The sequence below is a fragment of the Athene noctua genome, chromosome Z (genome assembly GCF_965140245.1).
Source record: "Athene noctua chromosome Z, bAthNoc1.hap1.1, whole genome shotgun sequence".
NCBI lineage: Eukaryota > Metazoa > Chordata > Aves > Strigiformes > Strigidae > Athene > Athene noctua.
Window position 1 is genome coordinate 50,741,895 of NC_134077.1, and position 27,164 is coordinate 50,769,058.

The 27,164-nt window shown below is 40.9% G+C and overlaps 1 protein-coding gene across 1 annotated transcript in view; it reads left to right on the forward strand.

Annotated features, from left to right (window-relative positions):
* MFSD14B (major facilitator superfamily domain containing 14B) overlaps positions 1–18,120 on the forward strand; it is a 38,679-nt gene extending 20,559 nt beyond the window's left edge. The window contains exons 7-12 of the mRNA XM_074931351.1: positions 1,057–1,170; positions 7,899–7,970; positions 9,904–10,016; positions 10,876–10,973; positions 12,828–12,985; positions 16,496–18,120. Of these exons, the coding sequence (XP_074787452.1) occupies positions 1,057–1,170; positions 7,899–7,970; positions 9,904–10,016; positions 10,876–10,973; positions 12,828–12,985; positions 16,496–16,699 (759 nt within the window). The 3' untranslated portion in view covers positions 16,700–18,120. The remainder of the gene's footprint in view (positions 1–1,056; positions 1,171–7,898; positions 7,971–9,903; positions 10,017–10,875; positions 10,974–12,827; positions 12,986–16,495) is intronic.
* The last annotated feature ends 9,044 nt before the right edge of the window (positions 18,121–27,164 follow it).

Sequence of the window (27,164 nt, forward strand, 5' to 3'; positions counted from 1 at the left end):
ATTGGTAGCTTGACTATTCAGTATACCACAATCTCTTTTCTCTGCACTTGCACAAGAAGATCTAGCTACACTTAAAAACCAAAACTAAACCAACCTTTGTGGGTTAAATGATTCTTGAATTGGAAAAAATGTTCAGTGTGAAATCCAAAGGGAAAATGCTTTACTTTTCTAACTTTTATATTGTAAGAGAAATGCTGAGTTCTTACACTGTTACACACCCCAAAACCTGATATTGTAAGGCTTTCCCGTATTCATGTTATTTTTTGTACCTTTGGTTAGCAATATCTCTTCCCATTCTTGAATTCCACTTTTGGTTGTATATGATTTCTTTTTAATATAGAATGGGTGTGTAAAGCCTGATTTTTCTACAGGTTTATGTAAGAAGAGTTAAAACATCATAGAGTCTTTCGAGTAACTTTTTCACTTATTCACACTTAGTCAGCTAATTTGTGTTACACCTTGATATCTTAGGACAGGAAAGAGTGATTGTTCTTCATGAGATCCATCCTGCTGGAAACTGGTTGTGCATGTTGAGAGAGGAATGACATGGTTGAAACACTGCAGTTAAAGAATTTGTTTTCTGCAGTTTATTTGTTGCTTAAAGTGATTCACATTATGGGTGAAAAAGCTTAAGAAATCTACAAGGAAAAATACATCATTTGAGAAGAGAAACAGTTGTAATGAGGTTGTATTATTTGCTACCATATTTCAGAACAGATTATTATGGCGATAAAATGAAGATACTATGAAGAAGATACTATGCATTTCCCTAAATATTATATAATGCTATTTTCAGTGAATACTTGTTATTTAGCACTGAAAAGTAGCTTCAAAAATCAAATGGAAACTGCAGAAGAATCAGATACCACAAACCTTATATAACAGGAAGTTGTTCCTTACTTAATTTTCAGCTTAACTGTTTCCGTGGGTGATTTTTTCGATTCGTATGCATGAGTAAAAATGGATTTTAAAAAAGTTAATCCACCTTCTGTTTGCTTTATGCTTTCGTTAGACTTTGTATAAATGTTCCAATACTTGTTTTGTTTCGTTTTACAGTCTCTGAAGAAGGTTAGAAAAGATTCTGCGGTTCTCCCGATCTGCATAACAGTATTTCTCTCCTATCTGCCTGAGGCTGGCCAGTATTCTAGCTTTTTTCTATACTTGCGACAGGTAAAATATTGGTGTCTTCACATCTTACTGAAGGTGTTTAAACAAGCATTCTGTAAGACCTATTTCTTGTTGAAGACTTTGCTCAGAAGACTTCTTTCTGGCAAAATACAACTCTAAAAAATAAAGGCAGGGTACTTTGCTAAGCCAAGAACTCAATAACACTTGACTTCTGATGCATAAACCCTGCCACAATTTAAGCACGTGTTCATAAAGTTAAGCAGACCTTTGTTCCCATTCAGTGCAGCAGCTTGTTTGTCTTGAGGTGGGATCTTGCTGGTTGAAGAGCTGTTGTGTCTGTGGGAGGGTGTGCTACTTAGAAAACAAACTAGTGGGAGACACCAAGTCAGAATAACAATTTAATAGGGAAATTAAAAAAAAAGGGGAAAAAAAAAATTTAAGATTACAAAGGCAGATAACACTGGGTTAAACTAACAGAGTCAGGATACAACCTGACACCCTGTTAATCAGGGTGGTGGTAGCAGTCCGGTAGAATGGTGGCTGCAGTCCCCCCGAAGCGGTGATCCTGTAGAGAGAAGGTCTGCTCTTCCTCAGAAAAGTCCAGTGGTGGCTAAGTAGCTCCTGTCCTCTGGAAATCCAGTGGAAAAGTGAGCCTCTCTGGTACTCAGAATCTCAGGTTATATCCAGGATGGAATGCTGGTTTTCTCCCTCTGGGTGGAGCATCTCACAATGGGATAATGAGTCATGCTGCATGGCATTGATGGGCCATTAGCAGAAAGATAGTCGGGGGGTGGGGGTGGGGGGGTGGGGGGGGAGCAAGGAAACACTGCCCCACCTGATTTCAACAGCTCATGAGGATGGTAATAGAATACACTGCAACCCAGGACATAATCCACCCCTTATTCTATTATCATCTACATCATCCCAAATCAATACCTTCCTTAAACTCTACACCACCACCACCACCCCCCATATATATACAGTGAAACCCTACACACAGTTCTTAGCTAAGATTAGGTCTCCTTGTGGTACACCAGGGGTTTCCCCGTCTTTCTGCATTACCCGCCAAGTGTAACCAGGTCCTTGAGCAAAGACAGTCCCACAGATGGGTTTGCCTTTACCTGAGGTGGGATTAATCCAAACAGTCTTGCCGAAAATACCTCTCAGGTGTACCACAGGGACTCTGTCTCCATCCACTGTGTGCAAGGGTTCAGACTCGGCGGGACCAGCTCGATTGATGGACCCTTGGGTATTGACCATCCAGGTGGCCTTTGCTAAGTTCACTTCCCAGTTTTTGAAGGTCCCCCCACCAAGTGCCTTTAGGGTGGTTTTAAGTAGTCCATTGCAGCGTTCAATGTTCCCGGCAGCTGGTGCATGATAAGGGATATGATATATCCATTCGATACTGTGTTCTCTGGCCCAGGTGTTGATGAGGCTGTTCTTAAAATGAGTCCCGTTGTCTGACTCGATCCTCTCAGGGGTACCATGTCTCCACAGGACTTGCTTTTCCAGGCCCAGGATGGTGTTCGGGGCAGTAGCATGAGGCACAGGGTAGGTCTCCAGCCATCCAGTGGTTACTTCCACCATGGTCAACACGTAGCACTTGCCTTGGCAGGTTTGGGGAAGGGTGATGTAGTCAACTTGCCAGGCTTCCCCATACCTGTACTTTGACCATCGTCCACTGTACCACAGAGGCTTCACCCGCTTGGCCTGTTTGATTGCAGCACAAGTCTCACAACTGTGGATGACCTGTGAGATGCTGTCCATGGTAAGGTCCACCCCTCGGTCACGGGCCCATTGGTAGGTTGCATCTCTCCCCTGATGACCAGAGTCATCATGGGCCCAACAAGCTAGGAATAATTCTCCCTGTGCTGCCAGTCCAGATCCACCTGAGATACTTTCACCTTGGCAGCTTGGTCCACCTCCTCATTGTTGCGATGCTCTTCATTCACCCGACTCTTGGGTACGTGCACATCCACGTGTTGAACCTTCACGGTCAGCTTCTCTACTTGAGTGGCGATGTCCTGCCAAATCTCAGCGGCCCAGATGGGTTTCATTCTGCGTTGCCAGTTGGCCTTTCTCCAGCGATCCAGCCATCCCCACAGAGCATTAGCTACCATCCATGAGTCGGTGTAGAGATAGAGCCTTGGCCACTTCTCTTGTTCAGCAATATCCAAAGCCAGCTGGATGGCTTTAAGCTCTGCAACCTGACTCGATCCACCTTGTCCCTCGGTAGCTTGTGCAGCTCGTTGTGTGGGGCTCCATATTGCAGCTTTCCACTTCCGGTTAGCGCCTACAATTCGGCAGGAACCGTCAGTGAAGAGGGCATAACGTCTTTCAGTCTCCAGTAGCACATTATATGGTGGGGCTTCCTCAGCACGAGTCACTTGCTCTTCCTTTTCTTCAGAAGATAATCCAAAAGTCTCACCTTCAGGCCACTTTGTTGTAATTTCCAGAATCCCAGGGCGATTTGGGTTTCCAGTATGGTCACGCTGTGTGATGAGAGCAATCCATTTGCTCCATGTGGTGTCAGTGGCGTGATGCGTGGAAGGAACCTTTCCCTTGAACATCCAACCCAGCACCGGTAGTTGGGGTGCCAGGAGGGGTTGTGCTTCTGTGCCAGTTACCTCTGAGGCAGCTTGAACTCCTTCATAGGTGGCCAAGATTTCCTTCTCTGTGGGAGTGTAGTTGGCTTCAGACCCTCTGTAGCTTCGGCTCCAGAATCCCAGTGGTCGACCCCGAGCCTCCCCAGGCACCTTCTGCCAGAGGCTCCAGGACGGACCATTGTTCCCGGCTGCAGAGTAGAGCACGTTCTTCACCTCTGGTCCTGTCCTGACTGGGCCAAGGGCTACTGCGTGAGCAGTTTCCTGCTTGATCTGAGCGAAGGCTTGCTGATGTTCAGAGCCCCAGTGGAAATCGTTCTTCTTGCGGGTAACCAGGTAGAGAGGGCTCATGATCTGGCTGTACTTGGGAATGTGCATTCTCCAAAAACCTATGGCACCTAGGAAAGCTTGTGTTTCCTTCTTCCTGGTTGGTGGAGACATCACAGTGACCTTATTGATGACCTCGGTGGGAATCTGACGTCGTCCATCTTGCCACTTTACTCCCAGGAACTGGATCTCTCTGGCAGGTCCCTTGACTATGCTCCTTTTGATGGCAAAGCCGGCTTCCAGAAGAATCTGGGTGATTCTCTGTCCTTTCTCAAATACTTCCTTTGCTGTGTTTCCCCACATGATGATGTCATTGATGTATTGAAGATGTTCTGGAGCCTCACCCTTTTCCAGTGCAGTCTGGATCAGTCCATGGCAAATGGTGGGACTGTGCTTCCACCCCTGGGGCAGTCGGTTCCAGGTGTATGGCACACCCCTCCGGGTGAAAGCAAACTGGGGCCTGCATTCTGCTGCCAAAGGAATGGAGAAGAAGGCATTGGCAATGTCAGTAGTAGAGTACTACTTCTCTGCTTTGGACTCCAGCTCACACTGAAGTTCTAGCCTGTCCGGCAGCGCTCAATGGTGGCGTGATCTCATTCAGGCCACGGTAATCCATTGTCAGTCTCCATTCTCCACTGGTCTTACGCACAGGCCATATAGGGCTGTTGAAAGGTGAACAGGCCTTGCTGACCACCCCTTGGCTCTCCAGTTTATGAATCATCTCATGGACGGGAACCACAGAGTCTCTGTTGGTACGGTATTGCCGACGGTGCACTGTTGCTGTGGCGATTGGCACCTGTTGTTCTTCAACTCTTAGCAGTCCCACGGCAGAGGGGTCATCTGAGAGGCCAGGCAATGTGCTCAGTTGTCTGATATCTTCTGTCTCCACAGCACCTATCCCAAAAGCCCAACGATGTCCTTTTGGGTCTTTGAAATATCTATTTCTGAGATAGTCTGTGCCAAGAATGCACAGGGCCTCTGGGCCAGTCACGATGGGGTGTTTCTGCCACTCATTCCCAGTTAAACTCACTTCAGCTTCCAGTACAGTCAGCTGCTGGGATCCTCCTGTTACCCCAGAAATAGAAATTGGTTCTGCTCCCACATACCTTGATGGTATCAGAGTACATTGAGCACTGGTGTCAACCAAAGCTATGTATTTTTGTGGGTCAGATGTGCCAGGCCATTGGATCCACACAGTCCAAAAGATCCGATTATCCCTTTCCTCTACGTGGCTAGAGGCAGGGCCCCTCTATTCCTGGTCATGGTACATGTTGCTTCCCTCCAGTGAATATGCTCCTGAGGTCCCTTCAAGAGGATCGGTCATATTATCATTCCTATACTGTCTGGAATTCTGTGCGCGAGAGACTAGAGCAGCGTTGACTCTAGATGAGCTGCTTGTGGTAGTTGTCCCTCTTTTTAGTTCACGCATCCAGGCTGCTAAAGAGGAGGTGGGTTTTCCATCCCACTTACTCATGTCTTCTCCATGTTCCTGAAGGAAAAACCAGAGATTACCTCATGGGGTGTATACTCTCTCCCTGGTTGGGGGACGCCTGCTCCTAATGGCAGAGACTCTTGTTGGTTCTGGCGAGATGTGGTAAATCTCTTCCTTAAGTTCCTTTTTCAGTTTCTGATGGCCCTCTTCAATCAAGCTTCGAACTTGCTCAGCCAGCCTTGTTTCTACGGATGAGACATGAGTGCGAAATGGGGCTGTGACAGTGTCCTCGTAAGTTCTCAGTTTGTTGACCAAGACGCCCACCCTGTCCTCACCTTCCCTCCATTGCAGCGTTGCTAGGTAATGGGAGTATGTCTCTGGTCCAAGGCTGCGAACCTCAACCACATCTGTGACGTGCACTGGACACCATCCGGGCTCTTAGGAAATCTCTCCCATCTTCTGAGAAAATTATTTCCAGCACAGCCGATTCCCTCAGGCACTGGATACCTTGTTCCATTGTGCTCCATTTTCCTTGGTGCACCTGGAGGTCTTCTTTACAAAGGTACCTGTCCCTTACACTTGTCAGCAGTCGCTGCCAGAGGCTGAGAGTTTCTTGGGTTCTCCCGATCCCCGGTCAATGACCACATCCCGGGACAAAGATCCCAGTTGTCTGGCCTCACTTCCATCCAGAATGGTGTCATTGGCTGCAGCGTCCCAGATGCGGAGCAGCCAGGTCAGGATAGACTCGTTTGTCTGGCAGGTGAATTCCCCCCGCTTGTCACGCAGCTCACCCAGGGAAAGTGACCGAGTGATGATCTCTGGCTCTGCCTCTTCTGCTGGGTGCAAAGGTCCTGCTGCATCCTTGTCAGTCACTATGCAGACTGATTTGCTTTTTGATTTCTTCTTCTGCACGGGGGCAACTGCAATCGGTTTAGGCTGTTCTGGTTCAGTGACGGTTTGTGTGGAGATGCTTTCAGCGCCTTTGTTTTTTTCCTCCTCTGTGTCAGTCTGCGTAGACATGGACGCTGTTGTCTTGCATCTGGTTTCTTTCTCCTCTGTGACAGTCTGTGTAGACGTGGTGCTTGTTGCTCTGCTCTTTTTTTCCCTCTCATCCTGAGGACGCTGTGCCATAGCTCTGATCCTAAGCATGGTGTACGCAGTGCAGGTCATAGAGAAAAAAGAAAAAAGAACTGACAAGAAGATTATGCCATCCTTAACATCCACAGAGAGCTCAATATTTCCAAAAACTGCTGTGTCTGGCCTGAAAAGCTGGAAAAAACCACTCTTTAATCCTCCCCCCGGGGTATGGGTATGATTGTTGAGGCCCCAGATGTAGCACCCTAAAGTAGGACATGCAGACAATGTTGAGTATATATTCCGAATTATGTTCACTGTCTTGGAGGTTATCATGCAGTAGGCATAATAGACTAATAAAGCAAATTTTATACCATACCCTGGTCTACACAAGACCATTAAAATCGGCAGATAGTTCCCCATGTGCGGAAAAATATAGAGAGCTAGGTACAAGACCCATGTAAGCATGTCGAACATCATAGTGAGTAGGTGGCTTCTACAATACAAAATTGTAATTCTGACTTTTCTCAGCAGCCAGCCCCACGTTGGGTGACAAAATATGTGCTAGTTTGAAAACAAACTAGTGGGAGACACCAAGTCAGAATAACAATTTAATAGGGAAATTAAAAAAAAAGGGGGAAAAAAAATTATAAAGGCAGATAACACTGGGTTAAACTGACAGAGTCAGGATACAACCTGACACCCTGTTAATCAGGGTGGTGGTAGCAGTCCGGTAGAATGGTGGCTGCAGTCCCCCCGAAGCGGTGATCCTGTAGAGAGAAGGTCTGCTCTTCCTCAGAAAAGTCCAGTGGTGGCTAAGTAGCTCCTGTCCTCTGGAAATCCAGTGGAAAAGTGAGCCTCTCTGGTACTCAGAATCTCAGGTTATATCCAGGATGGAATGCTGGTTTTCTCCCTCTGGGTGGAGCATCTCACAATGGGGTAATGAGTCATGCTGCATGGCATTGATGGGCCATTAACAGAAAGATAGTCTGGAGGGGGTGGGGGGGGAGGCAAGGAAACACTGCCCCACCTGATTTCAACAGCTCATGAGGATGGTAATAGAATACACTGCAACCCAGGACAGAGGGGATAGAGAACTTTGATTTCCAGACAAATGACTTCCTCTGTCTCCTTTTTTTTAAGGCAGTTATTTTTTCTTGTGTGAGTTTTATGGCAGGCAGTTGAGTTAAGGATTATTCTTGGAAGTGGACACTTCCTGTATGGATTTAGATTATTAAGCAGGGACCACTGATTTTGATGGATATAACTCTTTGCTAGTGATTGTCCTGAATTGTGTTTGTCATTTGTTTTATGCATTTTCTGTTTCTCTTCAGATTATAGGTTTTGGATCCGCTAGCATTGCGGCATTTATAGCTGTGGTAGGCATTCTGTCTATAATAGCTCAGGTAAGCTTTATTCTTTTTAGTGTTTTATTAAACAGTACAGAGTGAATGCCAAGACACACTCTTCTGACTTAAGCTTATCTGTACATTTCTTACGTGCTCTTAAATGCCAGTTTATCTTGCATTAACTAAAGTCTACATTCATATATAGTCTATATAAATGTCTTGCTTTAAATTGGCTTTCCTTAGAAATACTGGACCTGGGCATAAGAAGTGAGACTAAAATTTGCTGAGCTTGACTCAATAAATTTACTGAACTCTGGCTTTAAATTATTAAAATGATGTCAGAGATTGGTTACTTAATGCAAAGCCTTCTGAAGGGGAAATGTGTTACTTTAAGCAAAAGTCATGCTGCTTGCATCTATTCAGTTGGCTCATGCTATAAAACTTGCATACAAACGATGCAGATAGTGACATGGTCTGTCCAGTGTAACTTCGATGCAGCACTGGAGGCTGAGGAGCTGTGAGGCCCTGGTATATTGCTTTCGTACCTCTTAATTGGCAACAGTGAGCTGTTTTTTTGACAGGCCCTTTATACATTTTAGAAATCAAACAGTTTTTATGATGTGATCTTCGGTATCTCTATGGGTGCAGATTGTCTTGTTGCCTATTGCAACAGGAGGAATGACGCATACAATGTGCTGTAACCTTGTTACCATCCTTAGCAGAGTGGAGGTCTTACTGTTTTGATGTAGAAAATGAATTCTTCAGTGTTTACCAGTTTTGCTTGTGTCAGTTCTGTCCATTATAAATTTAGGTAATTATTTTAATCTTTGAGGTTTGTTCTGATGCTGTTATGTACACTCACGTTTGTCAACCATACTTTATTCAGACCACTGTTTTTCTTAAACATCTCTAAAATGGCTGCGCTTCAGGTTCATAATTTTCAGTCTTAAAATGAGGGAACTGCATTGATTCTTGAACTCTTTGAAGAGTGCAGCTTATTGAAATAATCTTTGTTTCATAAATAATGATTTGGCATGCTAGATATCTCCAGAAAGAACTGATCCCATGCAGATAGAATGATGGTATTTTTGCTATTTAGTTTTCAAACTACCTTTGTCTAAGAATGAGAAACAAGAAGACTAGTATAAGATGTACATGAGAGAGGAATTGTGCTCTGCTCTGCAGTTCTTCAGGTACTGATGTATTGCTGAGTTTTTCATGTTAAAGAAAAATGCCTGCTCTAAGTGAATTAAGTTGTCCATATGGACTTTGCCTTACTAGGAATAGTCTCCTGGTTGCCTTGAGTGTATTGCTGTTGTATATGAATTGGGATCTCATTCCCCCTCAGCAGTAACACTTTTAACAGATGAAAAACAATGGTCTTCCATTAGGTTTAGTTTCTGTGGGCAAATAAAGAGGCTGTATCAGTGGTGTAAAGAGTCAGCAGAAAATGTAATTAAAGATGCCTAAGAATTGGCCTTGGCCAAATTTCAGTGCATGTGGGATTTACTTGTTAGTTTTGGTTGTAGATTGGAATAGTACCTGTCCTGAAGAGATGACTTTTCTGAGCTAACAGTACTTTTTTTTTCTAGTATTTGTAGATACTGGTAAATTCAGCCCATATCCAGCCTGTACTATCTTAACTTGGTACCAGTATTTATTGTGGAACTCTCTAGTCTGTAATGAAGCAGAATTGTAGAGGTGAAAATGAGATCCTGTTGCAGTAGAAACAGACACTGACATGTACTGTCCATGGAGAATTCATGTTTCTTGATGTCTTGAAGTAGAAACCTCTGAAGAATGTCTGCACATCAAATGTTGATGTGACTAGTCTGCATTTTGAATGTAATTACAGGGGAAGTAAGAGCACAAATAGTGAATTTCCTCGGCAGTTGAAGGGTCTTCTGAATTACTTGGTGTAGAAGGAGAAATTATTTTAGCAATCTGGCTTTTTTAAAATAACTTTTGGATTAACTGATTTCTCTTGCAGACTGTGTTTCTCAGTATCTTGATGAGGTCTATAGGGAACAAAAATACAGTTCTTCTTGGCCTTGGCTTTCAAATCCTTCAGTTGGCTTGGTATGGTTTTGGATCTCGGTCTTGGTAAGCACACATTTTCTTACGTACATAAGGAACTGATAATATTTTTCCAAGAGATTCTACCATTTAGTTCTGTTATCATGTGTATTTAAATGTTCTGTGAATTAAACATTCTTGTTTGCATTACACTGCCAAAGTTTGATCTGTATTTTTCACATGTAGGAATGATAGACTTTTCCAGGTGTATAGTGTAAGTTACAGACTATCAGCCCTTTTGAAAAAGGAGGTTTTGCACCATTTTGGTCCACTGAGTTTTATGTCTACAAATGTGTTTTAAAACTTTTCCTTAAACTCACAAGCTAGTAAGTAGTATGTTCTCTCCAGTAATTCCACTAGATCCATTTTATCAATCAGTTATTAGATCTCTATCTTTTTTTCTAACATGTCATTCTCTTACTATAACTATATTTGGTCTTGGAAACTGTATAGAGCTTCTTTTGTTGGAATACTGTAAGTGAACTAAAACTGGAACAGCTTTTATTTTACAAAGTTTGTCATACTGAGAGTGGTGAATGCTTCTTTATCAGAGCACTTCCTAGTGAGTTATACAAGTTTGAGAACTTCCCCATTGGGACACCCTGTGAAATTGATCCTTTGTATAGACTTCGGAGAGGGAAGGCCTGTGCATCACTTCAGTCCCTCTCCCCTCTTTTCTTCTGCTGTAATAACTAGTTTAGAACTATCTAGTGTTCCAACAAGTTCAGGGTAATTTGTGGGAGGGGAGCAGGAAGAAGGCCCTGACTTTAGGTATTATAGTAAGAGTACTTCTGGAAGGACATTAAGCCTTGTGGCCCTTTCTGGGGGCTGGGAGGTAATTATGTGGACAGTCTCATTTTTAATTCAAATTATGTATTTAACATAGGATGATGTGGGCAGCAGGAGCTGTAGCAGCAATGTCAAGCGTTACGTTCCCAGCAATCAGTGCTCTGGTTTCACAAAATGCAGAGTCAGATCAACAAGGTGAGTATTGAATTAATTTTTGTTTCAGCATCAGACTGCTTTCTTGGGTGGTGACTCTGTTTAGAAAGCAGAACTTAATCTAGGTGTACTTTTCAAGTATGTTAATGAGTAATGAGATTCTTCGGTAGCAGCTGTGGAAGTCTGCCAATCTGTGTACAGTGGAAGGAGGTACACCAATTTGTAAAATTTGCATTGCAAAATACAGTTTCTGTCTGACCATTACTTGTCTTCTAGCTTCCTGTAAAAGTACTACAAAAGCAATAAAACCAGTTGTAACTTTAATGTTTTTTCCTTCCTCTTTCAATAAAAGTAACGTTCTCTAAGTAGACAGTGAGGATTAATGTAACAATACCATCTTTTAAATGGAAACTAAAACCACATTTTACCAGATTAAAATAAACCTCTACAAGAAGGTAGAAGAAGCTCTATTCTGTGTGAAAAAGTTGGCCCTATTTACTATAATACTTAAGATTTTAAAGAAATAGAAAAGAAAGCTTAAGTAAATGGTTATCTGAGAAGACAGAAGAATTCACTGGTTTTGAAGTAAAGGGGAACGAACAATCAGAAATAACTGTTTAAAATATAGTGAGGGAGGGAGTCATCACAAAGTGTAACACTGGTGTATAATAACTGAATTTAGCATTCTCTTTTAAAAATCCTGCACATAGAAATCCTAAGTATTAGTCTTGCTTTAACATTGTATAACTTGAAGTTAAGTGCAGTTAATAGGGGGAAATATAAAGGAGGTGCAGTTCTAGAAGCAAGATTTTTATTGAATTTGAAGGGTGTATAAGACAGTATTTTACATGGCTCTTCTTACTATTCTCCTCTCCCACATTTTTGTTTCTAACAGAGACATTTAAATGAGTTTTAAAATACTTGTTTTCTATTTATATAATGAATTGAATAGTTAAGTTGGCAGAAGTCCTTGATCTTTCATTTTACATAGAGGAAACTACTATTAATAGCTCAGGCATACAATAGTTAATAGTCATACTTCTAGAGTGAAGTTTTGCCACCTAGTGGCACAAATACTTTAAGCTGACATGTCAGCCTATGAAGAAAAAAAAATGTGGACAACTTTTCTTTGCATGTTTTTTGGCATGTTTTCTTTCCCTCCATTTTACAAGTTACTGCCTTAAGAAGGAAGGGGATATGTCAACTACTAATGTAAAAATAGCATTCTGTAGAATCTTAATCTGTAGGATCATCAAAAAACTTTTTACACTGTTGTCACAGTCACTTAATGAAGTTGGAACAGAAATACACACATAGACTTTTGATTAATCAAGCTTTAAAAATAATCTAAAACTGCAAACAGTCAGCTGGTGTGCATTTACTGCACTACTGCTGAATTTACTGCCCTGAATAAGTTACTTTGTACTTAAATAAATCCTTGTTTTAGACTAGTGAGGGGAAGAAATCTGCTACAGTTTGTGCATATTTTGCAGTAACAACTCTTAACATAAAGATACATTACTCTAAATTTCACTTGAAAATAAATTCAACGGGTACCACAGTTAACCTCTGCTTTCTTCGTTGCAGGCTTTGGGTGAGGGTGGAAGAACTCTTAATACAGAAAATTAGACTTGCACATAAATTTATTCACACATACTGAAAACTCATATTGCTTCCAGCAGTATGCAAGTACAGTCACAGAACTAAGGTTGTGCAGAGGATTATTTTAGTCCAGTAAAGTTGTCTTCAATATATTTCTTAAGATCTTAGTATGTAGAAATAAATATGCAGTGTGCTATTTTGGAACAGCCATTAGAATACAGTCAGAGCTGTTGGCTCTGTTTAATTCTTGATTTTAAAAAAACTCCAACTTTTTTTTTTTTTTTTCTTTATTAGGTGTTGTCCAAGGAATAATAACTGGAGTAAGAGGTCTGTGCAATGGCCTGGGACCAGCACTCTATGGCTTTATTTTCTTTCTGTTTCATGTGGAGCTCAATGAATTGCCACCTGATCAGACTTCTGGAAAAAAAGCAATGCAAGATCCCAGTGATGAGGTAAGTTTAAAATTTAATGTGAAGTTTGAAGTGCAGAACTCATAAAGGTAAAAATCTGTCATTTTTACTTGATTTAAAATTTTCATATGTCTAATTGTTAAACTAGTTGATGGTCACTTGTCAGGTTTATTGAACTATTAAGGTAAGTCATAATTTAAATTTGATAGTAAATATTTAGATTTATAGTAGTAGTAGCTTTGGTTTCAGTGTTCTAATGGAACCAGTTAACTTCTTTTGATGTAAATTACTCAAAACGGCTTAATTACAGCGAAACATGAAATTTTGACAATAGGAAGGTCATTTTTGGTAACTCAGTAAACTGTAAGAAGTTTATCTTTTTACCTCACAGCATTAGGTTAATTATTCATGTATACAGTAATTCAGTATACAGTGGACATAGATATTTTCAGTGGCAGTAACAATACTGTTCATCACCTTTCCTCACCTGTATGAAACTTGGGGGGGAGGGGAGAAGTCAGCGCTACACAGTATTTCTTTGGAACTCCCTTCAGTCTTTTCTTTTATCCCTTCCATCTTTGTTTCAGGTCTGCATTTTTGTCTGCTTTGTTCTCTCCTATTTGGCTTCCAAAATACCAAATATATGCTTACCAGAGTTTGGAGAGTCTTACGGAATCTGCCCCCCCCCCCCCCCCCTTTTTTTTTTTTTCTTGATTGCTCTGACCTCTTCAGCTACAATTTTATTGCTTTTTCAAAATACTAAGTAGTATGGTGATGATCTCTTAGTTTGTCATTAAGCTGATTAAGACAGAAAACAGATTAGCTGAATATGTGAACAACTGGCAGCTGTTACTTGTGGAAGCAACTATTTGTTGTTCATCCCCCAATCTGTGCATCTTTCCAGGTATTAACTGTAGCTAGTGCTTGAACATACTGCTCAACTGTGGTGTGTATGTTGGGGTGCTCCATAGTTTGCTCAAGTGAACTGAGTAGTTTTGTAGTAAGGAGGCAAAGACAAGTTTTTTGTTGTACAAGAGGAAACGGTAGTAAAGTATGCAAAAACCTTAATAATAATGATTTCAGGTTTTCAAGAGCTTTGTCATGCTTCTGCTGGTTAAGATTTCACTCTTGATCTCTGTATTTTAAAACATCAAATCAAATAAACTTTTCTTGGGGGCAGGAAGTGTGTTGGCTTATTGATATACAAATTTCTGTATGTACAATGAAATTTCAGTATGTTCTGTTACTTTAAGAATATCCATGTGGGTTTTTTTTACTGAAGTAGTCCAGATGTATTACAGTGGAGAACTGACTGTTCCAGTAAGTTATAAACTAGTCAGAAGTTCTGCTGTGGAATCTTTTGCAGCTTTTGGTAGAAGAAATTCCTGCACTGAAGCCTAATGTATGAGCTTCCTTATAAAATAATGATTTTTCTAAGCTGTAAGTGTGAACTGAACTGTCCTTGTTTTCCTGAAAACCTACTTAGTAAGTAGTCATTTTTTAGTTAGCAGTACAGCAAAATCGGTAAGTATTTGCATAACTAAGATTGCTTTTTATTCTAATTTCAGTGGGACAGCTCTTATATTTAATTATGTATGTACTCATAAGCTTTGTTAAATGTCTCTAATTACATTTCTCCCTGTTAATAGTTACCAGGCACCTAACATGTAAAACTATAATACAGGAAAACAACAATACAATTTTTTTCCTACTACTTATGTTCAAGTCTAACAGTGGGAAGGAACTGCACAATTTAGGTATTATATAGCTTTAAAAATTGAACTAAGTAAAATGAGTGGAAGTAAAAACTAGGGAATGCACCAAGATTAGGCAAGGCAATTAGCAAATGTATTACAAGCATGTTTTACAACACTAGTACTAGTACCTTGGATTTGCAAGGCCCAAATGCAAGCTACCTATCTCTTGATTTTGTTCCATACTTGAAATCGTTAACTAGGGAGTTGCTTTACAGATATGCGTAGTTTGAAAAAATGTTCTTTTGATTTTATTAAATGCTAATAGATGTTCACTGAGAAGTGTTTTAATGGTCAAGTACCTTGTTACAAAAAAATACTAATTCTCACAGAAGTTACCACAGGTCACACTTGTGATTCTGTTCTGTCAAAGAAAAGATCTGATGCACCTATTCAAGAAAGATTGTCTATCTGCTCTGCAGAGCATTAGTAGTAAAAGTTAAGCATATCTGTCTTAATTCCCATTTAAATAAATGTTTTCAAAACTGGAAAGCCTAATGAAGAGGGTGAGGTTGCATCATTATAATTATCTACAAGGAGTGCTTACAGCAGTCAGTGTAGTCAGAGGCTGTGTTTGGAGAGTAATAATAAGACTTGGTAATGCCATGAACAAGAACTGCTTTTCAAAGCTTCTTATTCCCTTCAGTGAAACTGCAGTAGTGAAATATTCAAAAGCTGCTCAGATAAATCAGCCATTATACTGCAAATGAGGATATTAATTTATGGGAGTTTATTACATTCTTTATGTACTTGTGGGCTTAGCACCACTTGAAGATTTAAATTATATTGTTAATGTAAATTCTGTTCATATGATTATATACTTTAAACTTAGTGACTGTCAGCTGAAATATTAGGCCTCTGCTTGTTACAGGAGTTGAAGCAAGGGAAATATCTTGTTACTGTATGCTTATTTTCAGCTACTTTCCCATTTCATGCTAGAATAACTCCTTCATTGTATTTGGTGGGAAAAAGGGTACACTGGATTGACAGATTTCATCTTCTGATATTTATTTAGTTGGCAAAAATACAGAAAAATTGTTTAAGATTAAAAAACAAGAAAATTGCTGTATTGCTGATAACTTTTGCTTGTAGAGCCTTGTTATCAAATTTAGATGGTTTAAAATTGGGTTTATAACATTTCTGGTGCTTGTTTTTTATTGTGGTTATGTATGGGTAAGATGTATTTTAAATTTTAAAATATACTGCTTAGAAGCAAGAGAGCCTAACTCCAAATATGAAGTTATCATACACGCCAACAACCTGTCTCTTCAGTGAGGACAGTATGTATTGCATAGCCTGCTGTTACTTTCTTCATGCATGTATTGTTTTTTGGGGATGTTTGTCTGTGGAGCTAACTTGATGCTAAAGTATGTCAACCATGGAACTAAGTAAAAAAAGAGAAGTTAAAGTAAATTATTGAGCATTTGTACTTCTGGTTGTTGAAAACTTATCCTATTAATTTTCAGAGAAGTCTTGCTGATTTTAACAGGTATGTTGCCTAAAGAAAAAGAAATTGCAAAGAAGCATCAGTCAATGTCTGTTTCATCTGCTAGGTAATCCTGTTGTCAGTTGAGAATTTTGTGCGTGTTTCTGTTTTTTAGATCAGTGTGCAGATCAAGCGAGGAATTCTTAGGGATTGTAGATGCAGAAAATTCATGTTTCAGTGCATATAACTTGTTTGCATAAACTTTATAGTGTCTGCATCTCCCGTTACCTCCTGCCTTAATGGTATAGTTGTTAATGCAGAGCTCAATGTCTAAAACTTCATGAAATCTTTGATATGCTTGTTTCCCTGCAGAGAGCAATCATTCCTGGTCCACCCTTCCTCGTTGGAGCATGCATTGTTCTTCTGGCTTTTCTAGTTGCATTATTGATTCCTGAGCACAGCAAAGCCAGCAGTACCAGAAAACAGAGCAACAGCATCAGCAGTACTCTGAGTAACAACCTAGATGGAAGCAGTGAAGAGGACATTGAACCATTGCTGCAAGATAGCAGAGTATGAAGGCTAACTTCTGAGGAGACTGTGGAACAAATTCATGCACTGAATTGTGGCTCTGGAAACTTGGTGCGACATACAGAGTATCTGGCCTCTAAAAGGAAGGTAGCTGTGTGCAGGGAAGGTCACGTGCTGTACAATACTTTGGGTTGATACCACACTTGCAGAAGGGTTTATTTAGCATGGCAGGTCACAACTAGGTGTGATTCTACCCAATACTGGACTGCAAATGCTACTTCAAATCCTGGTATTGAGTAGAAACCTGAATATACAGACATAATGGATTTCTAAAAAAAGTTTGAATGTTCAATTCCCAGAGTTGTATGCAAAATAATCAGATTTGAAGCAGAACATTTGCTGTCAAGACTGTTAGAGGTTGCTCTTTGTTTCTTGTGCCTTTTGTCTGCATGTCTGCCACGTGTAGACCTCATGATGTGAGAGAGACTGGGCTATATGGTTCTGGTATATGAAATAGTGGTTTTCAAGAAAAGTAATTAAATTTCCTGAAGACACATTCTCAAATACTATTTAGTAACAAGAAGTCCAGTAGTTACCAGAAAGCAATGATGAAGCTGAGATGACTTCTCAGGTGTAGGATCACATGTGACAGTCATTACCCATAAATGAAGGTCATTACTGAAGTCTGAAATCCATGTTCTGGAACAGTCAGTTCTGAGCGGTTAAAGCAAATCCAAATGGCACCTGAGAGCACTGGTCACGTTAATGTTTTGCTGATAAAATATAAAATTTTAATTATAAAATGAGCAACATCAGAAATGTGGATGCTCCTGACTTCTTGAGACAGGAAAAACAGTGGGTGCCAGAGTAGTTTACATCAAGAAATACATGTATTTATTGCATTTTGTCACTTTATCTGCCATATGAAATAATTTTTCCTATTAATTCTTTTCACCCCTGCCTTAACTGCTATTTAGTGTTCAGTTATTAATCATATTTAGCCTTCATGTCACTCTTACCTGCTGAATCTTATGGATATATCATATCAACTTTCCTTTCTAAAAGATGCTTTAAAGGAATTATGGCTACGAATGTACTAGTTTTTAGAGACATTTTATGAAAAATACACAGATTTATGTGTATTTTGCTGCAATGTAAATGGACCATTAAACTCAACTTTAATGAAGTACTCCTATGAATTTTTTATATGTATGCAATATGTGTAGATATTTGTAAGGAGTTTTAATTTTTCGAGATGGGGTGCTGTGTAAATCATGTATTTATAAATGTAATGAGAGTACTGACAGATATACAGTTTTTTAAAAGAATTGTGTATTGACTGAACAAATTTTAAAAATATATATTTTGAAACTTGTTCCACATTGAGCAGAGATTACAAACCTTTTGTACTATGCGGTTTGGTTTTTAAGTTAATAAGATTCCTAATGCATAATAAATCTTTATCTTGAGCTTTTTAGGTTTCCTGTGTAAGTGTGTGTTCTTCCAAGTTCACTACTGTGTCTTTTCTGCTTCAAGAACAGAAGGGGTTTAATCCTAGTGCTGGATTACAGTACCTGAATTCCTACTGTCCTGTTGTCTATGTTGTCAAGCATGGTGAAAAGCATGCTTTGCTCAGAAGTCCTGTTTGTGTCTGACAAAGTGTGGTTTTGCCAATTATTAGGCCTAGCATAAAGATGAACCAATAACCAAATTGTATTTGATACAAAAGGGTCAGTACATGGGTGAGCGCTGGGGGTACAAACAAGTCAGATTATACATAATTGACATTGTGAGAAACACTCAGTTACCAACTATCAACGGCTCAGCCAGGATGCGGTGTGAAGCACTCTATTATGTTCTTGCAAGGTGGACATCCCTAACAGCCATCATGCAATAGTTTATATCCCTTTCTCCCGACCGTGAGTTCCCTCTCCTGATTGCTCATTGATTGAGTACTACAGGGTGTACAGACTTCCCAAACCACCTACTGCTACACCCCTTCATATATGTGTTCATACATTGCATGTATGTGGAAATGAACCTTGGCTTTCTCCAGGGTGGAGAAGTTAGGATGCTTGTATGATGAGCTCACGCATATTAAGACAGAAAAAGTTTGAAATTCAGGTTCCCCAAGTTCGGTATCTGCACCCATCTAAAGCCATTTCTAAGTACTGGTCATTACAGTTGACAAAAGGGCTGCCTGTCTTCTCACCCCAGGCCAGGAATTTCAATAATCGTTTGCTCTTTCAATGAATTGTTCTCGTTAATTGCTTTGGTGAGTCTCTCCTGCCCTTCCCCTCAGGCTGAATATGCGAAAACAACATTCACTTACAATTCCCCCCTGTTTTTATTTATACTCTTGTTGCTTTTTGCATATTCTCAGAGTATTGTTCTATGAACATTTTTCAAGTGTTGACAACATGATTTCACATTTTTGATGTCATTTCTTGCATCTTCATCTCCCTCTAGTAACAGCATCTTGTCAAGATAGGGGGTTGGTTCTAGAGGCATCTGTTTCAACAAGGTGGTTTCAATGAGACACTGTACCAATCCTTGGGCGCAAGGGAGTATGCAGCATCCTATTGCTGTTAAAGACACCTGCTACTACAATCAAAGAAGTGAGCATAGATACAGCCATTCCCTTCCATTTCCCAAACCAGGAATCCAATCACCCAGTTAGTGAACTGTCTATTCCTGAATTCTCTACTAGTTCGTCTGCCAAGGTAGTAAGTCTCTGTAATGCTTTGGTGATAGACCCATCAGGTGCTGTGTTATTTGGGATAAAAGTACAGCATTTGTTCCCCAGCATTACACATACACCTCCTTTCTCAGCTAATATATCTAGAGCTATTCTGTTTTCCCAAGCCATTCTACTCATGGAATCTAGTTGCTCAGCAATCCCTTTTAATGCTTCTCTGGTATAATTTATAAACCTCTGTTGATTATAATAAATATAATTTATCCAGTCTATGTTCTTATAGTTACCCACCAAAATAAGGAGGACTCAACCCCTGCTCATATTTGATTCCTTGCCTTATGCTCATCAGGGACCCCCCAAGGAACTCCAATAGAGTCAACTCCAATATCAATCAAATGATACTCCTAGGTTCCTCTTCGCTTATCTACCTGACAGCTCTGCTTTTCTTTCAAATGCCAGGGTAAATAGGATGGCCAATTGAACAATTGCACGCGTTCTCCTCCAATCCACTGCTAGAATGGGTTGTAGGATCTTTCCTCCACAATACCACCACAGGTCTGCTCTGGGGATACTTAATGCTGAGCAGTTTCCCACACCATTGTTAGTCATATTCAAGGTTTTTGTGCACAAGTTGAATTCTCCCACAAATCTAGTAGCCTTCCCACCCTGTCGTGAGAGACAGGCTGTATGGTTACCGGAGACGGTGGAGAAAGTAGGTGGTATCCTTGTTCTGAACGGCAGGGAATAGTAATGCTGAAGACTTGCAAGTTTCATTACCCCAAGCAGCCTTCTCTTGGTAGAGGGCAATCATGCACTTCATGCCTCGTGGATCCTGAGTCCAACCCAAGGGGAAGGGAACAACTTGTGCCGTGGGTCTTCCTGTTGTACAGACATAGCAATTGCTATGTTTTAAACTCTGTACCATATATTTCATCCATTCTACCCAGACATTTGTATCCCCATATCCTGTCTCTATTTCAAAAGTCTGTTTAAGATCTTTTACCTCCACAACTGCCGCAATGTTAGGGTCTTTATGGAGGATCAGTCTTCCATCTTTAGGGGATTGAGTGGGCTGCCTTTTTCCTTAATGATCTTAGGTGGTAATGCCCATACTACTACTCTAAATCTCGCTACAGGGTCCTTCCCTGCTACATCTGCTCCAAGGCCATAAGTGCTATCTACAAGGTTATCAGCCTTTTTGATGGTTATTACTATGGGATTACATTGTAAAGATGAGCAGATGGAACTGGAGACCCCTTTCGATATGCTTATTTGATGCCTTTGCTGTATTGGACAGGGGAGGTGTATAGGTCTGTCCCTGGTAGGTGGTAGTCCACCATATATGATCCTACCCAGGACATGGAGGCCCCCTATAAATTTGTGTCTCAGGGCATAGATACTTACTTTCACTGCTTAGTTGTCTTTGGGTTTCAACACCTCTACAGTTCAACACCTGACAGGCATCAAATTGGATAGTTTGAGGTCTTTCTGTCCTAGATACATTTATCCAAAGTTTAACAGGATACCCAGCCCCTCCCTTCCATTTATCATCAGTCTTTTAATTTCTATTTATACTGTCACTTGGATTAAGGCCCATGACTATTAACATAATTACCGCCATCCAATTTCCTCCTAGCATTTTTACCACCAGACTTTTAAGACCATGACCGCAATTGCTCCTACTTCCAATATTTCGCTTATTCACATCTATAAGGTAGATGGATGCTTTATTTTTTTTTTAAAATGTCATCCGTAGAGGATCCTCTGTAGTCTGGACTTGAACCCACAGAGGAACTCTGTGAATGGCAACTGGTCCTTTGAATCGTGTATGTGTTCACCCTTTGTCAGCTGTTGGTACCAGAGTCTCTGTAGTCAAGAGGACTTGGAAAGGTCCTTCCCAGTCTGGCTGGAGCTTGGCTTCCTTCTAGGACTTGATTAGGATCTAATCTCCAGGATGGAATTTATGAACTGTGAATTCTAATGGTGGAGTTTGAGCTAATAGTCCTTGATGCCTGAGAAAAGATAATGAAGAAGACAGCCCAAGTATATAGTTTTTATGAAATACATTCTTTGTTTCAAGTACAGTAGTCTAAAGACTATCTCCTAAGGGGAGATTCCTACACCCTTGCAAGGAGCAGTTCGGATCCTTAATAAGGCTATAGGTAAACACTTAGTCCAAGGCAGTTTGGTTTCTAATACCAGCTTGGATACTTGTCTCTTTATTGTCCGATTCATGTGTTCCACTCTCCCAGATGAAGGAGAGTGCCAACAGTGTGGAAATCCCAAGATATGTCTAAGCTTCTCATTAAGTCTTGTAATACCTTTGAGGTAAAATGTCGTCCCTGATCTGAATCAATATTTTCTGCTATCCCATATCTAGGAATAATTTGTTCCAAAATTATTTTGGCCACTGTTGCTGTTATAGCTGACAAATGATCTACTAACACCAACAGGTACCTCACTCTCCCTACTTTAGGCAATTCCATAAAGTCGATCTGAATACTTTGAAAGGGTCTTAGACCTGGACTCCGCCCTCCGATAAGTTGTTTAAGCATTTTTTTTTTTTTTACATTAGACTTCATTCACAAATCTGTCTGGCTGTAGTGTAAATTCTTATATAGTCATATTTTTGGAATGTCAGGTCACACATGGCTTCTACGCCCCAATGGCTCCCTTGGTGCAGGATGACCAAGACTTCCCTCATAAGTTGCTTATTTAACATTTCTCTCCCATCAGGGAGTACCCATTTCCCATTCAGTTCACTAGCCCCCATTTCCTTGAGCATTTCTTTTTCCTCAAAAATTGGTGTTTCTTGTAAAATGGGTACCTCAGGGGTAAGATAATTCATGGTTATTATCCCAGGCCCTAAGGCCGCTTCTAGGGCCTTTTTGTCTGCTAATCTATTTCCCCTTGCACAAAAAGAGTCCACTTTTTGATGTCCATTATCATGCACCATGGCAATTTCAGCTGGCAACATCAGATTGACTAATACCTGTCTGATAAACTCTTCATAAGCCACTCCCTCTTTTACTTCATTTTTTTATTCCTTCAATTACTGCATATCCATTATGTCTTTTACCTTGTATTGTCCTTGAGGACCCGTCCATAAATGATCTTAGTCCTGTATGCAAAGGCACATCCCTGACATCCACTCTTGCCTTGGTTTGGTAATGTATTAAGTCTAAACAATCATGTTCCAAGTCAGAGTCTCTGTCCTTATCTTCGCCCTTCCACAGAAAGGTGGCTGGGTTCAAACAATGAGCTGTTGTTAATACTAGGTCACCTTTTTCAATCAATATCACTTCTTTGACTATTTCATTTACTTTTCTTAAGTCTTGTACTAATTGGTAAGAACTATGTTTTTCGAACTGGCAAAATGGGGCATTGAAAGGGGACATACAGGGTTCTAGCAGTCCATCCTTAAGCCACCCTTCAATTATTGGTTGAAAAGCTTTCCGCCCCTCTGCTAGTTGTCATACTATGTCATGTCCATCCAATAAGACAATTTTCAAGGGGAGGGATTTTTAGTCCTCCCCTATTACCCTCTTTGACCCACATGATGGCATTTATATCTGCTTCATCCTTAGTAAGAGTCATATATTCCTTATTAAGTGTGGATTTGTAATCCTAATTGTATCACCAAATCCTGGCCCAGCAGATTACTGCCTGCCTTTGGGACATAATCAAACTGGTAGTTTTAAATACAGAAACCGTAAACCCTTCCCCTTTTATGCCGGCCACCGACACCCATTGGTCTGATAGCTCCAACTCCAAGGGAATATAATTTAAAGACATCCTGCTTGCACCAGTATCAACTAAGAATATCACTTCTTGCTCCCAGGGTTCCACCCTCAAATTTATCAAGGGCTCTTAGTGGGATTTATAGCTAAAAAGCCCCTCTTAGTAGGTCCTCTAGTGGCCTCTCATTCTATCACTTCTGGATGTCTGGCCATGCGTTTGTGCAAAGTGGACTTTTTCCTCATCTGACCTTGTAGCCTTTGTAAGAAGGCTGATGGAGTTTTGTCCTTTCCTTGTTGAATCTCAAATGCCTTTATGAAATTCTGAGATAGAAGTTTAAGTCTTGACATAACCAGTTCCAGCTGACCCATATTTTGGCCAGAAAACCTTACATCCCCAAAATGGACTCCTTTGTCCACACAAAACTACAATAATATATCATTTTCTCTTTGTCCTTTCCCTCTGTATTCGGAACATTCCTCCATCTTATCAACATTCTCCTCAATGGACTGTCTGGGGGAATGTTTTCAGGGACCTTCCCTGAATTCCCACCAAGCCTAGTCTTTTTGTTTCCCATTTTTCTTGTTTCCCAAGACTTCTGGTCATTTTTCTCACGGTACAGCAGAGCTGCTACTGTGGACTCCACCTTCAGCCCATACTAACATACGGCTCACTCACTCCCACCCACCAGAATCTCTCAGACCACCAAGGCAGTACTTAACAGTCCAATTTGCTTACCATGGTCTGTGCACAGAGTTACCTGGTCTTAACGGCGCTTTCCAGGGGTCCTTTTAATTTTGTTTTGTTTTTCCTTCTGCCCCCAGTGGTTCGCAAGGCCTGTCTATATTATCAGTTTCAGGATTTCAGTTGGTCCCTGTGGAGTCACTGTCGATGATTTGTGAGACTGTTGAAATCAACAGGGCGTGCCTCCTCACCCTCAATGGTGAGGACTTTGATCCCGGACAAGCCCCCAGATTGTGAGAAACACTTAGTTACCAATTATCAACAGCTCAGGATGTGGTGTGAAGCACTCTTTATTACGTTCTTGCAAGACCGGGGTCCCACCAGGTGAAACAGCCATCATGCAATGGTTTATATCCTTTTCTTCTGACCATGAGTTCCCTCCCCTGATTCCTCATTGGCTGAGTACTACAGGGTGTACAGACTTCCCAAACCACCTACTGATACACCCCTTCATGTATGTGAACATACATCACATGTTCACAGAAATGAACCTTGGCTTTCTCCAGGGCAGAGAAGTTAATATGCATGGGCTCATCATGCAAGCATACTAAGACAGAGAAAGTTTGAAATTCAGGTTCCCCAAGTTTCTCAGTATCTGCACCCATCTAAAGCCATTTCTAAGTACTGGTCATTATAATTGACAAAAGGGCTACCTGTCTTCTCACCCCAGGCCAGGAATTTCAATGGTTTGCTCTTTCAATGAATTGTTCTCGTTAATTGCTTTGGTGAATCTCTCCTGCCCTTCCCCTCAGGCTGAATATGCGAAAACAACATTCTTTCCCTTACAGATATCAATCCCACTGACCCCAACAACGACACCCCATGACCAACAATGGGTGGAATAAATGGTGAAATACAGTCTCCCATAGAAGGGACAGGAGACAACCGAGTCAACAAGCCAAATACATAAGACCAAGGAAGCCACACATTGAATCTCTACAGAGCCTGCGTTTACAAAAGCCAGACCTGACTGGAGCCCAGTCCCAGGGAGGCAGGAGGTCCTTCCCCAACAGGGAACTCTGCACAGTGCCTCCACCTCACAGACAGACACTGCCCTTCCTGCAAGGGGTCCCAGCTTTTATCCCTCAGTGGGACACCTGACCCTTGTTTCCTTAATGCAGACACCTGGGGCTCCTTTACCCAATGGCTCTGTCTGCAAGGCCGGCACCACCCTGGAGGGAAGCCTAAAGGCAAACTCACCCCCCCTTTGTGAAGGGCTGTGGGAATCACCCATATGTCAGCCTTAATTTGGGGCTTGGGGTTGAAACCCCAGCATTTCAGGTGTCCACTGGGATAGAGAAGTGGAAAGGAGTCAGTTTAAAAAAAAACCCCAACAAACCCAACCCAGAAAAAACGCATTGAAGATCTGAACAGTACTACAGAATTAAGATGCTTTTTCTGATGAAGCTTAAGTGTTTCTTTAAATTACTTAGAATTCAAGCCTGGACTTTTATGCTGGATATTTGTGAGAGATGAAATGTAGGTGTCTGTCTCAAAGCTTGCTTGTGTCTGTGCAAACCTCAAGAACAAGCTGCAGCCTTTGGATTAGTCTAAGGAATGTCACCCAAGGAAGGAGGAGTGTATTGAAGGATACACCCCCACTCCCTTACAGATGCACTGTTAAACTTCTTACATAAGCCTCAAAGGGGCAGACATGGACTGAGCAAAACCAAGTGTTTATCGCTGGCTCCATCGTGTAGCCATTTGCGGCTCTGTTGTGTAGTCCAGACACCGTGCATGCATTGATAATGAACTGACAAGAGGTGTTTCTGCCTTAGAAACTGGATTATTGCTCAAGAAGCATGAAGTCAGCAAAAACCTGTAGGAAGAGTGGAAAAACTGCAGGTTTGTAGATATGCTAATCAGCTGATAATGGTGAACTTAAAAGGCAACAGAAAACTTTGCTCTATGTGCACCGCCATGGAAGCTAGATCCCTGTGTACCCACCACTGAAGAACTGAAGACTGAGGACCAACGGGATGCTGCTGGATCCATGGTGGTGACTATTCTTGCAGTTCTATACCAGATGCTTGCTTGATTTCTTTACCTTCCATTCTGTCCTATTACTACACCTCTTCAGTTTTAATAAATAAAAACCTGTTTTGGGAGTATGGCATTTGACCTCGTTTCTGTCTTAATCTCACTCTTGGGATCATATTGAAACCTCCCCCGACATTGGATTGGGACAGTATTTTATTTTTGCTGCAGGTCAGATGGCAGACAGGTTGATTTTGCATGATCCCAGTGTAGAATGTTTTAAACTTGGTATGGAACATAAGAGATCATACAGTATGTTAGTGTTAAAAGTAGCAAGTGTCAAATTTATTACTGCTAATACTGTTCCAGCAATGGATCAAATTTTGAATTTTTAAAGTAGAATCTCAGAATCATAGAATAGTTGGAATTGGAAGGGACCTTTAAGGATCCTTTAAGAGACACCTTCCCTTACATTAGGTTGCTCAAAGCTCTATCCAAACTGGCTTTCAACACTTTCAGGAAGGGGACAGCCACAGCTTCTCTAGGCAGCCTGTTCCAGTGTCTCACCACCACCATCATCATAAAAAATTTCTTCCTTGTGTCTAATCTAAATTTATACTTCTCAGTATAAAACTGTTGCCCCTTGTCCTGTTACAGATCCTGGTAAAACATCTTCCTTTGTCTTATCTTAAAAGCCCCCTTTGTATACTGAAGGGGTCTCTCCAGAGCCTTCTCCAGGCTGAACAACCCCAACTCTCTCAACCTTTCTTCATGGAAGAGGTGTTCCAGCCCCCTGAGTTTTGTGGCCCTCTTCTGGACCAATTGACTTGTTAACTAACAGGTCAATGGCTTGTGCTGGGAAACCCAGAGCTAGATGCAAAGAAATATTTTGAGCATGCACCCAGACACCCATTTATAAATCACATAGATGTACTACTGTATTAATAGAGTACATTATTAAAATAAAAATAAAAAAGGGGAGAGATTAAACAAAAAAGTTTATTAGTGGTACAAGTACCCTTTTGATCTCACTAGAAAATTAGTAAAATGCTGTGGAATATGCTTCATTGTTTTTTTAAAATCTTGGTTTAACACAGTGTTACAGTGATTCAAAGGTCTGGTTTGAATTTCAGTTTACTTTGGTACTTGGTTTTAGTGGCTGTCATTGCTGAAAAAGATGCCGCACAATGATACATAGATCCAAATGGAAGAAGTGTGTTTCTGCCTGTATTTACTAAATCATGATGTTCATTGTTCAGTCCCATCCACCAATTATGCAAAAGTGTTTGTTAAAGTTCAGCTAGTAAGTTTGCATCTTCCCTGATGTCAACAATCAGTTGTTCTTGCAAGCTAACT